This window comes from Agrilus planipennis, unplaced genomic scaffold (genome assembly GCF_000699045.2).
Source record: "Agrilus planipennis isolate EAB-ADULT unplaced genomic scaffold, Apla_2.0 scaffold320, whole genome shotgun sequence".
NCBI lineage: Eukaryota > Metazoa > Arthropoda > Insecta > Coleoptera > Buprestidae > Agrilus > Agrilus planipennis.
This window is the reverse complement of record NW_020439791.1, coordinates 1-17,936: the sequence shown is the minus strand read 5'-3', so window position 1 is coordinate 17,936 and position 17,936 is coordinate 1. Positions and strand designations below refer to the sequence as shown.

The following is a 17,936-nucleotide window of genomic DNA, read 5'->3' as shown; positions in this document are numbered from 1 at the left end:
GTATAGATAGTATTTATTTATCTCATGCTGCAAAACCTAATTAATTACGAATTTCTAATTTTATGTACTCTTGTCTCCGATTGTACCTCCCAAACATCCTTAAAAGAAACAGTAAATTTATTGTTTTTTTACTATAACCAGGGCCGTTTCTAGAGTTAAGGCCGTTCCGGGCAAACTGCTAAATAGTCGACTTTAAAAATATTGGCTGTCGTGTATATGTAGATATCAAAAAAAAATTTTTTTTAATCTTCATTTATGCAAATGTTTCTAATATTCCCAAACAACAAAACGTGTCGTACAATTCAGAATTAAACAATATAAATATCAATAAAAAGAACAAATAGATTTTCTAGCTTTAATTTCTGCAAAAGTAGAAATTAAATTATTATAATTTAATGAAGTTGCCACCTCATTTTCTATTGAAATTAATGTCAATCCGCTGAGCGTATTTTGATCCATACTTGATTTTAAATAATTTTCATAGGAAATGTAAAGAGATATCGATTCGATTGTCTATAAAAGTTCTATTTGATAAAAATAATTTCGAAGCTGTAGCATTCCCAGTTCTGCTGGATGCGTGTCATTGCTTCGTCAATTCAAACGAAATGATCCATTTTTTTTTTTGTTTTTTGACATGGGTGTGATACTCCTAAAACTAAAAATTTTCAAGTGATTGTTTTAATCTCGTTTAAACAGAGTACGTAGCATATTTTGCGACATTTTTTTGTGATCACGTTTCAGAAGTGAAGGTCCGTTTCTTTAACGAAACCTGGGAGGACTTCGGTATTTTTGATGTTACCGATATACATCGTCAGTTTGCCATAGTGTTAAGGTGAGTAAATAAACATTCAAGATATTTAGTAGACTTTTAAAGACTAACAAAACCCCATTTATATGACACCGGGTTCTACTTGATGGGAATTTTTAACAAATCTCAGTTTTAAACCATTTCACTTCAAATTTTGAAAAATAAACGTATTCTTCTCGATATTTGTGTACATTTCATAATATTATGTTCTGTAACTGCATTTGCTGGTTTTATCCTTTTTCGTTTCTGTAGATTGCATTAAAGTGAACTAATTTTTGATATAATTTAAACCACTATTGGGACCCGTCGAATAGGAGGAGCCTAAAAACATGGCGCCGATTAGAGAAAATTTATCGTAGTTCCTATAGTGTACCGTGCAATTTCCAAGTTTTTAAATTACGATAAAATTATAAGTATTGACACAATATGTGATTGGGCTGACACAAAGCCTCGGAAAGGAAATTTCGTTGAAGGTGAGCGTGTTTTTAATGCCAATCACATTATAAAATTCGGAAATAACAAATCCGGAAGCTAGCCTTCAAATTCCGTCAAGTTTACTGCCTACTTTTTACAAATTTTGGATTTAAAAGGTGATTCACGTTATATAATTGGTGAGTTGATTCTGGGTGATTTAAGCAATATCGTATCAATCACTTGCACGTGTAAAGCCGATTTAAGAGAACGTTGCAAACACATTATTGCAACTTTGTTGTATTGCAGCAGGTAGGTTCTTAACCTCAAAATACTTATATCGTATCATTAGAATTATGTTAAATCAATTACACAGGAATAACTAATTTCTCACTTTATAATTTTAGTATGATTCTAGTTTTAAATATTCAGGTTATGGCTGATGGTAAATACTTGCTGAAATATAATCATGATAATCATAAAATGACGTGAACAAATTTTTATTCCGGAATTCACTTCTTTGATACGTACTGCTTTCATCCAAGGTTCTATTAGTTTACTTTTTTCTCTAATTTTCCGAATATATTTTTTACATATATAAAACGGTTAGTTTTTATTGGAAAGTAGTTAATGTAGGTGAAGAGTGAAGATCTATGTCTGAAGTGCTATTGCAGCTTTTCACTGAACATATTAACTTTTTATTTGATTTAACTTTAGAAGAAAACTTCGTCGACTCCATCATCAAAAAAATTTTTACTTTTTTAACGTGTTTTATTATTTTAATAAACAATTTTACAATTTGCGTGTACAGTTCCTATGTAAATTTTTCCCTCATTCGAGTTATAAATTTTGTCACCAGATGGTGTATGCCCATTTGACGGATCCCGATAGAAAATCTCTAATTAATGAAAAAAAATTTCTCGCCGAGAATCGATCCCGAGTATACATTGGTTCGACTGATACTGTGACATACGTAGGTACGCACGTAACGTCGTGTTGTCGCGGTCACCTTTCGTAGCTTAGTAGTACAGCAATGGTGCCTAAAGCTGGAGACCGGAGTTCTATTCCCGGCGAGAACGTAACAGCAGCAACATTTTTTCCTTATTAATTTAAAGTTTTCTGTAATGGTAAAAATTATTTCACTTTAATATATCCAAATTTGAGTCAAAATGTGATTTATGCTTTTCAAGGGCTTTCCATAAATCATATGGCACTATTTTAGGCTCTTTTTAACCCCCTACGGCGCCTTCATCCATAAAACAACGTGGTCTTTGAATATTTTTGAAATTAAATTTTCATAGAAAATTTATTTTAATTTCATGTTTTCTTTTTTATTTAAAACATTGAAATGATAAATGTCAATGTGCGTGATATCACCGGAAACACTTCAGCTTATCGTTAAAGGATAACGACGTTGCTTATTTTAATGCAGCGGATTAAATAAAAGCAATTAAGATTTCGCAAAGTGGTTGTCTGAATTTTTACTTAACGTTAGTAATTGTAAATAGGTTGTTTGATATTTCAATCCATAAGGTATAATAAGCAACATACAAATAAATAATGGATAAATCCGTATATATAATTTTATTGCTTCTTATATTGGAAAACAATTTGCTGGTTCATATGAAAAGTCCAAATTGTCTAAAAGAAATTAAGCTTAGGGCTGAGGTTAGGGAAAAATGGGGTAATTAAAAACTCGATTAGTATTATAGAAACTTTTAATTAAAAGAACAGTAAAACTAGGCATTTTTTTTTTTATTTAGGACTTCCCGATTAAGAAGATTTTTGACCCTTCTCCCTCTTATGACGTACTGTATTTTCCCCCTTTTTATCCTCCCCAACGATACTTAGCACACTCTAGTGTCAAAATGTTAATTATATCACGCGAAATTTTGGAAAATAATAGTCTTCATTGTTTACATCAGACATCACTACGAAGGAGTAGTAGGTACCACCTTGTGCTGGCTTAAACTAACACGGCTGGAATAGAGTCCAAAAAAAATCAGTGAAACACGTTGAAATTAATGCTTAAACTCAGTTCCTTTTAGAGATATTACCATGTGAGCGTTTACAGGGCATAAAGCAATTTCTGGGGCAACGGCTTAACGAAGGGGGACGTGGGGAACGGTCACTCATTTTCTGGTACGTTTATTGAAGACCCACAGAAACAAAATAACAAAACTGTCAACTTTTTCATTAGTTTTGTAGGTACATATACTTCATTTACTTTCTCTAGCGATGTGCCCCTTCCAATATCTTGGATGCGCGCTGGCAAAATCGTAGGTAGGGAGAAATACTCTCGACTTTTGTTCATTAAACATACTTTTTCATACAGTATGTGCCAAAAGTTTTATTCAATCACGAATAGTAGTGCGAGTCGAAAACAAGCGTTAAAGCCTTTAATATGTCTTCAAATATAAATAAACATCTCGTTGATATTTTCAGTAGTAAATGGTACCAATAACAGCACATTTGAGCAATGTAATTTTAGTGGATAAAATGGCCAATTTTTTCGAGCAATACTGTACGGATTATACGCTCCTGACCGGTTAAGAGTTTGACCGAGAGTTTCTTTTCTGGCCTAGTGCTGTTCTTTTCTACTTTGCGCCGGTCAAACTGAAGGTCACATCGCTACAGAAACTAAACGAAGTATACCTCATTTTTTTTTTTAACAAATACGTATTTTTTAACTTCCATTCTATCCAGATGGCCATTTACTCGATTTCATGATACTTTGTTAATATCAATTTTGGACTTTTAAGACCATTAAAAAAGCATAAATAAAAAAATGTATAAGCGCAAAAGCAGACCCAGATTGGGAAAGGGTGGGTCGTGTGGAATCGAGAGGGGAAGGGACATATACTAGACTAGTTGTTCACCTGTGTACGGGAATCAATCATTCTATCATTTTTGACCGAGCCCCAAAATGGGTCGTTACCCCATTGGTGTGGCAAACGTTTGAACGGGATGTGTAGTAAATGGTAGACTTCACTCGTTATTGATTGGACTATAGTTGGAACGATCAAAATTGGCAAAGTCTACAATAAATAAGTCTGTGAGAATCAGGGGCTCAACAACGGGTGCCCGGGCACCCACTCAATTGGGTTGGGCATCCAGTCAATTCCAGTCGATTCATATAATAACCCAACTTGAAAGTTTGGTTCAAATAGTTCAGGCTCGTAAAAGAGCAGCCGAACTCGATCTTTTCAGCTAATACACACCCGCAGTACATCAATATTTATAATATTATGATGGGAGCACCCAGTCAAACTATAACGTTGTTGCGCACCTGGTCCTTGCTATCCTAACTTCCTGAGAATGTTGAACTTTCTTTAAAGTCCGATGCTGGCAACATTCTACTTGTCTGCTTCTCTTTCTGTTACACAACAATTGGTGTAATCTTATTCCTTTTTCTTTATTAGTGTCCGCTGCAAATTCTACCTGACATCTCTTTCCTATGTTTACTATATCCGCTACGTCTGTCATAGTTCTGTCAGCAATCGCTGCAGATCTAGGTAGTAAATTGAAAGAAAAAACTAAATGCGACATTTTTATTACGGACTATGCCAATTCCGACCGTCCCAATTAAAGGACTTACGAAGTGACCTTGCTGACTGTAATTTGTAAAATGTTTTTGTATTTTATAAATTATCTACAAGTAAATACAATTTTTTTTTCCATTATTAAATTTAATTTAGGACACCACGGTATGTAGATGTCAACATAGACTCTCCGGTGAAGGTTAAGGTAGAATTAGTACGAGGCGATGAACGTAGTGAACCTCGTACCTTCATATACCTTCCGCAGTACGAGGTCAACTCTTCCAACGAAGACGCCAATTTGTTTAACACTTCTGGCAGCGACACCGAATAAAACGGTAAGCTTTTCAAAATTTATTTTATTTTTGTATGAATTCGTGCCGGAAGGGTAATGATGTGTTTGTTTCATGCAGTATCATGTGTTGTATCATAATTCTTTTTAATAAATCAGTAAAGTGCAGTTTAGGGCACCTTCCTTGAAGTTAGCTTTACGTATTGCAATCCAGTCAGTATAGCCTAACCTAAAAGGCCAAAACGCGTAAGAATTGTAGAGATAATACAGTAGAGCAGGCAATACTGCCATACTGACCATCAAACAAAAGGAAGGAATCAATAAGATTAGAGGTAGAAGTATTAACTGCTTATCCCCGAAGCGAATAAGTGCAAAAAGTTTTACAAAGAATAGAAAACGCAACTGTCCGCTGCGTGATGAACACGAACACACTGTAAATACAGTAAAAGTTCCTTATTCGCGGTTTCCTTATTCGCGGTGAAAAAGTTGCTACCCAGTTCCTATATTCGCGATTAAAAATTTCATTATTTCGCTGTTGCAATCGATAAATAGAAAAGGATTCGGTGTCATTTATTAAGGGGGTGATTGACCGCAATAGACCGCTCGTGCCTAGTGTGAATTTTTTCGAAGACATGGGTTTCTGTTCTAAACATTGTGATTTAACGCTGCAAGATAAACATCTAATTTTTTATATGGTAATAGACAAAGGTTCACACTAACTCGGTACGTTGTTGGTTTTCAATAATATGGTCATTAAAAACTTTTACAAGTGCTTAAAGTTGATGCTTCTTGTAGGATACGTATTTTCAATAGAAATTAAAAAATTAAAAAATGGCCTTCGACAGGCTTTAGAACAAAGCTTTATCCATCTTACTACAAAATTTCAGACCTTTGTTCCAAACATTGAACTCATGATATCTAGAACCGATAAGCGTGTTTTTACTCTACGGCGCGTGTACCTCTGAATCCCCTTAATGTATCGGCATCTTTTGAGTATGTACAGTAAGTACAGTTGGTTCGTGCCGAAGCAGCTTTTATAAAAAAATGTAACCGAGTAACAAGAATTCGGTGTTATTTTTCAACGTATCTACATTTTTTGAGTACTATTGGCTCATGCCGAGGCGACTTTTATAAGAGATGTAACCGACTGGAACAAGAAAAATCACTAAATTTTTTAAACTCTTGTCTAAAGCTGATTGTAACGATTAATTTTAATTGCAAATTTATGAATACATTGATTTTATTTTAGAACCTTAGAACGTATTCCCTATGATTTCATACTAATTATAGAGCTTTTGCTGTATAAAATGTACAAAAAAATTCTTTGTTTAAACGCGTCACTTCGGATGCGCACTGCCTTACTGCGCAGCGTACCACAACTTAGTGACGTTCTTACAACTCGCGCCATAATTAACCAATGTAAGCAAACCACGTATAGTTTCTACTCCTATCTTTAATCTTTTTGATTACAATACAAACGTAGTGAGAGTTGTTTTTTCATACCGTAATAGGTTATATGATTCTAAGCATATCCGTCAAAAAATAATGTTAGTAGTATCTACTGTCAATGTTTGCCATTTTGTGGAACCGTCTTCTAAGATGGTGTCATAAACTGCACATCCGCCTTTAAGTCATTTGTACTTCATAATTGTCTTGCATGGTTTCTTTTACAAGCCAATATTTCATCTGTCCTGCATCGATGTCATACTGAGTTTTCAATTTAATTTATTTACCAAGGATGAACTTGTATACGTTTATATTTTTGAACAAGTTAAATTCTGTCTCTCTTGTTGAGAAGTAAAGCAATGATCTTTTGGCCCATTTAGCCTAATTTTTCTTCTATAATTTGTCCATTTGTTTCTATTCAAGTCATAATGGCAGGTATCGGCCATATTGTGTGGAGCCGCTATTGAGTTTAAAATAATAATAAAAAGCTTCTAACCTTTTCTTTTTCTGTCGCGCCCACTGTCCATATTTCACACCCGTACAGCGCCGCATTCCAAACATACACCTTTAACAACCTTGTTCGAGTTTCTAAATTAACCATTCGCGAGCATAGAAGTGACTTCTTTTTATTGGTAGAATATCATTTATTTATTACTCTCTGTTATTTCTTGAATGCACTATAGTGTGCTATGTGGTTCAAAGGCGTCAATATTTAATTGTTTTACAGGTTAACAAAGGGCAGAAATCGACCTATGTTTTTTTTGTGATTATCGTTCCTTTTTTTTTTTTAATGTTGATTGCTTTTGTTATGAAAAATTTAACATTTTTAGAGAATCTTTATTTTTTGTTAAGTATTTGGTTTTTCAATAAAAATTTGTACATAGTCATGCATTCGTATTCCTCCCATCCTGCCCCTGTTCTATCCCGGTGGCGAGAGCAAAATAAAGCCACTCAACTTTGGGTGAGATGGCTGTGTTCAAAATATTTCAACATTTCTTTTAGTTTAAGAGAGAAGCAGCAAAAAATATAGTCGTATCATCATAAGGTCGTCAGTTTTAAGAACTCATTCCTATCCTGAGTTAATCTTCGCATGTCTCTTAAACGAGAACATCCCACATTTTGTGAACAGTAATCTAATCTAGGTCTACCTCTACTCCTCTTAACTCCTGTTTCTGCCTCTAATATTTCTCTGACTAGCCCTTTATGCCTAAGAAGGTGTCCTACCAACATATCTCTTATTGACTTTCATAGAATCCTCTGTTCTCCTATTCTTTCTAATACCTCTTCATTTCTAACCTTCTCTATCCATGGTATCCTCATCATTCGCCTGTAACACCACATTTCGAACGCTGTCACTGTCAATATTTCGCACCCGTACAGCGCCGTGCTCCAAACATACACCTTTAACATTATTTTTCTTTCTACATTAACTGTTCGCGACCGTAGAAGTTTTGTCGAAGGCGCTATTCTCTGTTTTGCATATTTCTACTACTTCTTCTATCTTGACTTGTCTAACTTCCTAGATATCGAAAAGCAGCCGCTTCTTCTAATTTTTCGTCTTCTATCTTTATATTCGCTCCTTCTGTATATATAGTCCGTATGCTCACCAAATTATGCGACATAATAATTAAAAATGCTGACAAAAAAATGCGTAATTTGAATGGCCGGTAATTTTTGCAATGCTAAAGTACCTGAATCTCGTGTGCTATTTTGGGAGGAGGAGCCCTTTACTGAAAAACCCATTAATGAAGAGCACTCAAATTTGAATCGTTAACCACTTTTGCTCTCGCCTCTCGGACCATTTCAGCTTATAAGAATCATCATAGGTGAAGGGTGCTTTTTTGAATATAATATCACAAATTCCATAGGATTAACACAAAATTAGTATCTTTATTAATTGTAAATTAATTAGGTCACTACCCTTTTTCTAGGTGTGTTGAAATCATGCATTATTATGTACCCGTAATAATAGCATGCACCAACCCCCAAAAGTAAGGATGACGAAATGTTAATTGTTTAAGCTACTAATTTAAGATTATTAATTAAATGCCTTGTTTAAGTTTTGAAGAAGCACATTTTACTCTTATGAGGATGTTTATACATTTTTACAATTATTAATTAAGTACTTATTGCACATAGTTGGTATAGGACTATTCAAGCAACTTAGAGGAGTGAGAAGTGTTTCATTTATTAATAATCGATACCGACGTTTCGCTTTTGGTGTAAAACTTCCTCAGGGCTACAATAATATACAAAAATGCCCCTATGCTATCTCGTTACTTGAAGGGCAATAAGTGTAGGTACTTACTGGATTATAAGGTCACTTGAAGTATGATAACTTAGAGTTGCAGAAAAAGTGAAAGGTGCAAAAAAAAACTGTAGATCCCCCAAGCTTACATAAATACAGTTAATAGTAATTAATAATAATAATAATAATAATAATTTACTTCAAGTAACGGCTTACATTGTGCATTTTTGTATATCCCTCAGGAAGATTTACACCAAAATCGAAACGTCGTTGTTGATTATTGATAAATAAAACCCTTCACCCCTTTAAGTTGCTTGAAAAATCCTGTTCATAGGTATCAGGGGAAGAGATGCGAATATGTTGTCATACTTGGTATATTCTTGCTTGAAATGCATGCCTTGCTTATTTAGAAAATTTCTTCTTATTGAAAATAGTTGTTTTGCTGTATAAGTTAAGTTTATAAGAAATCGACAATGCGAAATTTTCCTTTTCGGTTCCACACTATCAATATTTTTTTAGTATTTACACATTCCTGCTAATAAAGTTTGAAACTAATAATTACTTGTTACTATGTTTTGAATTAACAGTTAATTAGCTGGCTTAACATACTTATAAGCGTACACTTGTACACATATGCATATGGATATATAGTTTATATCGATGTCTTTTCTACGTTGGGGATATTTTGATTACGATGTTCTACATTTTTATATTAAAATAAACTTTTAACTTTTTTTTGTTTAATTATTTTACCAGGTACCTACTAAGTTTATGTACTTTATAAATTAAAGTTTGCTGAATGTTGCATGTATTTTAAAAGTATTTTATTAGATTAGATACTTGACTGGCGTTCACTTCAATAAATAAAATAAATTTTTAGGATCCGTGAAACGCCGTTAGAAAAATTTAAAATTGTAACAAAACTGTCCTCCCTGACGTCCTTACCACCTGACCTATTTTCGAAATAGAACACCGGCTTAATTTTTAATCAGCTGATTAATTCAGGAACGCGCTTGACGAGGCGAGATTGCAGGATTTCGAACATGTAAGTAATAATTTTCGCTAGTATACTTAGTTCATGATTTCGTTGATTACAAAGTCTGAATATATTAAAGTAGCCCAATAATATATAAAGTGAAAATGTATTAACCATTGGAAAAAGTCAACTTGTGATAAATTTTAGTACCCTAATTACGAAGAAAACTGTCATCTTGTTTTCTATTTAACAAAAAAATATTTTCAACTTTGACCCTATAGAGATTTAAATTTTTATCGTCTTTCCTATCCTGAGCCAATCTTCGTATTTCCCCAAAATTACGACATCTCACATCCCTGCTACAAGGAAACAGTAATCTAATTTAAATCTTTCTCTTCCCCTCTTTACTGTTGTTTCTGCTTCTAGTATTTCTCTAGCTTACCCTTCATAAGGTGGACATCCCATCCTACCTCTCCTCACTACTTTTTCTAATACCTTCTCATCTTTAACCTTTTCTATTCCTAATATCTAATGTTGTCAGGTGGATTTTTTATTCCCTAGTTTTTTTCTGAAATTTCCCGGGTACTAAATTTCTTTAAATATGCTAAAAAAGGACAGTTGAAATTAAATTTTTGTTAAAAATATTTTAATTTTTTTTCGGTTCACAATCGTAAAACTGAAAAAATTGAATCGAGGTAAGAAATGCGCCAAGTAAAAAAAGTGAAGATGTTTTCCCAGTTTTATTACGATTTGAAATTGGCAGTTTTACTTTTTGGTTTCTAAAAGGGAACTAAAAATCTGTTCAAAATATCCTTTTATATTTTTACAAGACTGTATCAGGTATCACATTTAATAATTAGTTAATAACAATTGTAGTTATAAGAAACTTTATTACAATGAAAATTCGTATATGTATTTAGAAAATATCACAGCTGCTTATGCAAATTTCTTTTGTATCTCCTCTATAATTTTAAAAGTACTGTTTTTAACAAGTTTCACTAAAATAAGTTTAAATTCCTCACTTATTGGATATTTTACACTGTTACCAGAACTGATAATTGTTTGGTACATATCATTCATAATATCTTTTATTTCTCTTTCGAGAATTTTCATTTTTTCCATTTTGTTAACTCTATCTCCCTCAGGATTAAAACATTCCAGTTCATGTTTGCATTCCAGCAACTGTTGTTCTTTTATTTCAATACTTTCCTTCAGTTCAATAGTTGTATGTCTTAATTTATTCAGTTCTTTTAATTGTCCTTCATATTCCTTTATTTTATTTTGTAGTTTCACATTGTCCTCTAGCAAGTTTTGATTTTGTTCTATTAGCCGAGATGTATTAGATCTTTCTTCATGACAAAGTTCTATTTCTTTCTTAGCATTTAGTACATCAACTTCATAATTTAAAATTTTGTTTTTTAACTCTTGGTTTTCAATTTCTAATGTTTCAATAAACTGAGGGTTTGCACCGCTTTCATTGTAGTTACAATGTAATTTGACATTTTCTGTTTTTAGTTTTCCTATTTCTGCCTCTAAGTTATCTATCTTCAACTGTAGGGCTTTATTTTTTGACTGTAATACTTTTGATTGTGGCTCAGGCAAATTATTTGCAGATTGTAAAAGTTGGTCAAGTTTAGACTGAATCTGAGCTAAACTTAATTTTGTTTCACAGTTTGCAATCCTTGTTTCTGCTGCTAATAAATTTATCGGATCTGGCACGGATAATATTTGGGAATTTGAAAAATGTACATTTTGAACAAATTGATTCTGAGGAGGTTCTGATACATTTAGTTGTATATTTAAGTTATTTGCAGATGAAATTTTTGTATCTTCAATTTGTACAATGTCATCAGAACTTTTTGAAATTAGTTGACTATCATTAAATTGCTTGCTATTAATATCTGTACAAGGAATGGCAGGTGATGCTCGAGGAAGGACTGGGACTCCAATTTTAGAGATACCACTACTAAACTCTCTAATTTTGCTAGAAATATTTGTTGTAAAGTCATTCTCCTCATATCTATCTTTTTCTGTTTCTATTTTTAAAATAGGGCCTTTCTGTATATCTGGACTTTGACGTTGCACAGGCTCATTACTTGATATAGCTCTGTGAGCTTCCGTGTTTGTTCTTATAATTCCAGCTCCTGTATTATTAAGTTTGTCACAAAAATCAGAAACATCGTTCCTATCTTTAAATTTTACAACCCATTGACGTGTTCTGTCACTAAATGAACCAAAGACGTAATCTTGAATGGAGAAATTAAAAGAAGATGATATCTTTGTTCTTGATAGAATGTTCTGTTTAGTTCTGTACAAAATCAACTCGTAGGTTTTTAATGATTCATTTCCTACAATAGCCAATCCATATTTAGCATTTGTTGAATCTTCTTTTAAACTAGCAAATAAAAATGTTAAAATCTACATGTTAGGTCTTAGGGTACACCTACCCTTCAACGATAGTAACAACTTTAGCACACAAAAGTGAACTGGTTTCTGTTGCTTGTTTTCGAGGTTGTTTTGGAGCGTTGTAAATCAGTGAACTATCCAGGCCTTTGGTAACTTTATTACTAAATAGGTGAGCTAAATTTGATCTAAAACAGAAGCAATCAAACGGTTACTTGAATATTTTGACTTATGGTTAAACGCATCGTTGTTACTTTGATGCAAAAGAGGAAGAAAAGTCGTCATCGTCACTATCATTTAACATTTTCGAACTCCTCTTTTTATTCTTAAAGGTCGAATTTTCATACTTTTATGATTTTACTGGCAATTTCTTGTTTTGGAGAAAGCATTAAAACAATTTCCCTATTGTTATTCTGTCATATGTTTGACATTTAGATCAGTTTGACAGATGTCAAGAAATGTTCAATTTAACAGTTTCAAGTGAACGTATCAGTATATATCAGTGTTCGTCAACTATGCTGAAGTAAAATTTCTTTTACTGTTACATGCTAGTACATCCATGTGAATTTATCAAAAGATTTTATCTAAAACCAATCAACTTCAGAATGTGAGAGCTTTAGCAAATCGGTAGTACTTACCTATTCAGTACTAATATTAAAAAAGAATAGAATAAAAAATAGAAGTGTAGAGTAGACGATAGAATGCAACTTCAATGCAACTACTATTTTACATCATATCTGATCATATGCATATTTCTCGATAGTAAATTATCTATGATAGTAAATATATGTATGTATCTGGCAAGTTACCTCCCGCGAAACCTTTTCTAAATAATAAGAAAAAAGTACTTTATAACGTTTCAAAAAAGTTTGATTGTTTAACTTAATAATAATTTTATAATTGTTTTGATTAACTTGGGTCCTTATCAAGAGTACTTAAGAAATTTTTTTTCACCAGGGAAATTAATTTTATATTGGGAAATCCCCAATTTAAAAACGTCTTTTTCTCCCTTATTAAAAGAACTGAATGTATCAAAATGTATAATTTGAAAAGAATTNCTCAATAAATTAATCTATCCCACATTAATTGCTCTGAAAATATGAAAATGTATTAACGTTGAGGCTTCAGTCAATGAAATTTAGAACTGAAAATCACCCTGGTACGGTTTCAATCTCCCTTTTTGTAAACGTTGTTTTTATTTCTTAAGTTTTGTCTTATTAAACCGGCTGAAAGTAACAAAATGTATTAAAGTTGTTTTGGGGCATCAGGAAAAATAATTTTTTATTTGGAAATTATCGAAATGCACTTTTTACAACCAATTTAAATGCGTCGTTTTTATTTCGTGATAAATTAATTTAATTATATATTATACGAACTGACAATGCCAAAATGTAATAAAGCAGTAAAACTAAAATTTTCTGTTTAAAAATTAATATTTAATATTTTAAACTCGAGTCTTTAACAATTAAAGGAATTCAGAACTGCTACTGTCATAATACTCCGCAGTGAAATGGGTTGCCTATAAGAAAGATGAAAAATTTATTAAAACTATACATTTTAAATTCTGACCAAATCATATGCGTGCGCTGTATTCTAGTCTAGATAAATATATAAATATTTACAGTGCGAGTCGAAATTTGTAAGCAACTGAATTTTTGGATTTTAATAGACTAATTTAAATTTTCCTGATACATAAACAGTCCATGAAAATAATTATGACTTTACAATACTTTACACTGGTAAGTAAATTAATGTTATTTATTTTGATTTGTATATTAGTCTAATGTGGCCATTTTTAACTTTTGTCCTGTACATTGCAACATTTTATAACATTTCCGATAGAGAAAAATGCTCATCGTTAAAAACAAAAAATTGTTAGCATTATTTGGTAAAATTGTGATGAGAATATAAAATTGTAATAAAAGTGTAATAGTCGGAGGGATAGATACTTCATAACCAAAAAATAGCGATTGATTAAGAAAAAAAAGCACATTGTAACAACGATAAGAACAAAGCGATTAATTAACTTTTAATCTTCTGTCCTAAAATTGAGAAATTCCGCAGTTTATTTCTGCATTTTTAAAAATCATTACAACTTACGACTAACTATACTATTCTTTCCAAGTGATATCTGTTTGTCTTCGTTCTAATCTCTTTAACGTAGTTTTTTTATAATCGCATCATCGGATAGGTATTTGTCAGAAATAATATGCTTCTATTTACGTATGTGTATCCCCTTTGTGGGTAGAATANGGAAGATAAGAGTATAAAAAGTAATAATGAGTAATATTCCAGTAGATGCTTCATGATAAGGCAAAGGAATGAACTTTTATTAATCTTCTGTCCAAAGATTGAGAAATTTGTGACAGTGTTTTCTTTCGAAAATATCTAAATTCTGCACTTTATTTCTCCACTTTTAAAAATCATTGCTAATTACAACCATAACATTCTTTCCAAGTGATATCTGTTTGCCTTCGTTCTAATCTCTTTAACCAAGTTTTTTTATAATCGCGTCATCGGTTAGGTATTTGCCTCGAGAAATAGTATGCTTCTATTCACGTATGTGTATTTTCTACTGGCAAATACATTTGCATTATTATAGTTATTATAACAGCTTTCTGAACAATTTATCCTGTTGAGTTGAATTGTTTATAAACCGTTTACAGATAAAAAGCATTATTACAAGTATTTGAAAAAGTATTTCCTTAAAATGAAGAAAAATTTGTTTTTAAATACAAATAATAAATACTTCATAAGTTTGGCCGATTTGACGTGAAATTTTAAACCTCATAACTGTTTAACTTCACGTAGGTAACCGAAGACGCTTTGCTTAATGCAAAATTATGAGGCTTTTTTATTTAATGTTGTGCAAAAATATCAATTATACTTTGTCCAAATCGAGAGGTTTTGCAATTTTCTCTCGATGAACGTCATTAAGTAATGGTGAAAATATTACAATTTTCTTTTTCTCTGTTATATTTACTTTATTTGGTTTGGTGATTAAATTATGAATTACATTTTGTATTATTTTTCGGTCTTCTCAGTTATTACTGGTCAAATTAGAACAAGTAAGAACGGGCCGATGCCAAATAACTACAGGTGCCCATATTTCTTTACGCAATTTAATTTTATAAAAACTATATTTTTCGCATTTTTTATATACAATAAGTGTGTCACATACATTGTTACATTCAATTTTTGTAATTAATGTAAACCAAAAGGTCATTTTTTATTAATGAGACACTACTTCTGCTTCTTCCTTCTCGCCATTTCGAATTAATAACCGAAAATCCTTTAAGTGAATGTCGAAATGGCGGTAATGGAGAGTATGAATGAAATTACTTTAAAAAAAATAATAATTCTTTCCATAAAGGGGCTTTATAAGTTTTTAAAATGAAGGATTCGTTTGTTAGATTTTTGTGTTGAAAATATAATATTTGTACGTAGTATACGTATATTTCTTAACAGGATCGAAGATTACTAATGATTAATAAGATTATTAATAATTCCTCTTCTAATGTAATCTATTGTAGAAATGTGGGACATAACAGTGACGTTAAGAAATTTGCGCACTTTTCCGCATGTATGAAGGATTACTGATTTTTAATATTATTTAAGTACACCCATGAATACACCATTCATATGTTAAACAAGATTCCACACAAATATTTTTTGAATTAATTTATTTGGAAATATTGCATTAGTTCTTAGAGATTGAGTGTTCGTCAACTATGCTGAAGTAAAATTTCTTTTACTGTTACATGCTAGTACATCCATGTGAATTTATCAAAAGATTTTATCTAAAACCAATCNCTATGTATCAAGTATAGAAGGAATATCTATAGATCTTCCGGCGATCGCAACTGTCATCTTGTCTTCGGTCGGTCTTGGCTCTTCGAGGCGACAGCTCACATATTTTTGCTGTCCATAAATGAAGACGACGCCTAAAGGTATTTGACCCTAATCCTTATTCGATTTTAGTTTTATTGTGTGGAATACATTTCCAATTAGTGATTGATAGGTTTCGATTACCGTTGCTTAGATTATTTTTGTCGTGAGTGTCTTCTGTGGCGTGTTAGCTTCGTTCTTGAACATGGGGGTTCGTTCATCTTGGCATCTTGCCTGTCCATTCATCTACCGTGAATTTTTAGATTATTAATTTATTTGAGGTCGATTAATTAGGGCCTTGCTAGAATTTTTGAATTTGGAAAACATTTTTAAGCGATGATTGTAGATTTATCATATCGGTGTGACTACGTCGTGAAGAATTGCTTTCATTTATTGCCAAAATATGTAAAATATTTGTGAGAAATATTATTCTGCCTTCACAATTCTTAATTTCTGTTAGAATAAATTCTCATTTTTACCTTGTTATTCGCTAGACTGTGTTTTAATAACTTTTTTTTGTAATATAGGTTTGCTGTGATATAACATACTTCGATTAGAAGATCAAACTACTGACATGTAATATTTATGGCAGTCAGACTTTTATTTCCAAGAATACTTCTAATGAGCTGGTCAAAAAAATCATAGGACATAAGTTGCTAACAACGGTAATTATCATAAATAATAAGATAACATAGTGAACATATAACTAATATTAAGTTGTTCTAACAGGTTTCCAATAAAGCATAGTAAATGAACGTAATGAAGGAAAATCAGAAGGGCTTGAAACGTGGAGAAGCAGAGCACCACTCACACCACAGGGTAAGAATTCTTAATTATTTTATAGTCACATTTATGAAATGATTTGTAAATTTTCAAATCTTTTATTCTATTTGTTTGAAAATAATTATTACTATAATTTTTTTACTCTTCTGACTTATAGTGGTAACAATTGATCGAATTTGATAGTATTATTTGATTGACGAAAGTTATTAATATTTTAAAACATAATATTTAAGATGAAATTAACATTGAATTGTTTCAACAGGTTCTCATTTAATTCTTTTAAATGATGGAGTCAAAAAGTATGGATTGAAAACCTAGAAAAATGGAGCTCTATTAATACTCCTTCCTCTCGGAGTTGAATGGTGCAATTTTTATAAAATAGATGTAGTCCAATTGACACTGATGTATATAAGGTTGCACATCTGTGGCATCATTGGTTTCTCTTAACCGTTACCTATTTTCTACAACATAAATTGACGTCATACGTCTATGGTAATCTAACAATTATCTATTGTCTACAACATTAATTGAGATCGTCAGTCTATGGTTATTGCTATAGCTTTTAATATTTATCTGTGTCATGAATAATACTGACAGGACATCACCATTTTGTAATTCATCTATTTTACTTACTTTTTGGTGCATGTTTTTATTATTTTTCATATTTTATTTAATCCCTTTAATTAATATCGTAATAATTATTTTTTTTGTCCATTTCTACAGGTCGTTCAACAACTGAGAGAGAATTAAGGTTACATACTCGAGCAATTAATGTCTACAATGGTGTTATCTTTCTTGGACTGTATTCTTGATTTGCTGTTTTTGTCTTCACTTCTCAACATTATGCAGTTAATTTTCGGCAGATCAGTGAGAGCAAGAGGAAATTTATTTGAATTCCACTAAAACAACAACTTCTTTGCGATGGTATTCCTCCTGGATTTGGTTTACTTTCACACCTACAAACTTTAGAATGTTACAATCCACGGTTAATTAAGGTAAAAATAGTTGATATAATTAATTTTAATTGCTCATTATTAATCTGTTACCACCGTATCTGTTTCAGATCGACGTTGGAGAAGACAAAGATGACCCAGTAGTTGAAATAGTTATTTATCTTGCATGCTCTATCTAGTAGAATTCAT

The 17,936-nt window shown here is 31.9% G+C and overlaps 2 protein-coding genes and 1 long non-coding RNA gene across 6 annotated transcripts in view; 2 read left to right on the top strand and 1 right to left on the bottom strand.

Annotated features, from left to right (window-relative positions):
- LOC108741609 (nuclear factor NF-kappa-B p110 subunit-like) overlaps positions 1 to 9,478 on the top strand; it is a 33,764-nt gene extending 24,286 nt beyond the window's left edge. For 2 of the 4 annotated variants that reach the window (XM_025979485.1, XM_018476460.1), the window contains exons 6-8: positions 742 to 832; positions 4,918 to 5,096; positions 8,428 to 9,478. In XM_025979485.1, the coding sequence (XP_025835270.1) occupies positions 742 to 832; positions 4,918 to 5,092 (266 nt within the window). In that variant the 3' untranslated portion in view covers positions 5,093 to 5,096; positions 8,428 to 9,478. Of the gene's footprint in view, positions 1 to 741; positions 833 to 2,982; positions 3,362 to 4,917; positions 5,097 to 7,223; positions 7,605 to 8,427 lie in introns of those variants that run through there. The other 2 variants (XR_003232117.1, XM_025979486.1) reach the window with 2 other exon arrangements.
- Positions 9,479 to 10,521: 1,043 nt separating this feature from the next.
- On the bottom strand, positions 10,522 to 12,581 carry LOC108741599. The gene is made up of 3 exons (XM_018476450.1): positions 12,378 to 12,581; positions 12,168 to 12,311; positions 10,522 to 12,115 (listed from the first exon to the last, which is right to left on the bottom strand). Exons 1-3 carry the CDS (start codon positions 12,425 to 12,427, stop codon positions 10,657 to 10,659), a joined length of 1,653 nt encoding a protein of 550 aa, XP_018331952.1. The 5' UTR covers positions 12,428 to 12,581; the 3' UTR covers positions 10,522 to 10,656.
- A 3,362-nt stretch (positions 12,582 to 15,943) lies between these two features.
- On the top strand, positions 15,944 to 17,896 carry LOC108741602. Its single transcript, XR_003232116.1, has 6 exons — positions 15,944 to 16,073; positions 16,539 to 16,676; positions 16,741 to 16,830; positions 17,057 to 17,286; positions 17,518 to 17,789; positions 17,858 to 17,896. It is a non-coding gene; the product is annotated as an uncharacterized LOC108741602 (long non-coding RNA).
- The last annotated feature ends 40 nt before the right edge of the window (positions 17,897 to 17,936 follow it).

Bases quoted from the DNA above. Each gene is read 5' to 3' on its own strand.
- LOC108741599 (XM_018476450.1), bottom strand. From the start codon at position 12,427: ATGTTAAATGATAGTGACGATGACGACTTTTCTTCCTCTTTTGCATCA. The intron at 12,312-12,377 runs GTAACAACGATG...CTTCTGTTTTAG, and splicing joins TCTTCCTCTTTTGCATCAAA to ATCAAATTTAGCTCACCTAT. The intron at 12,116-12,167 runs GTAGGTGTACCC...TTTATTTGCTAG, and splicing joins GTTGTTACTATCGTTGAAGG to TTTAAAAGAAGATTCAACAA.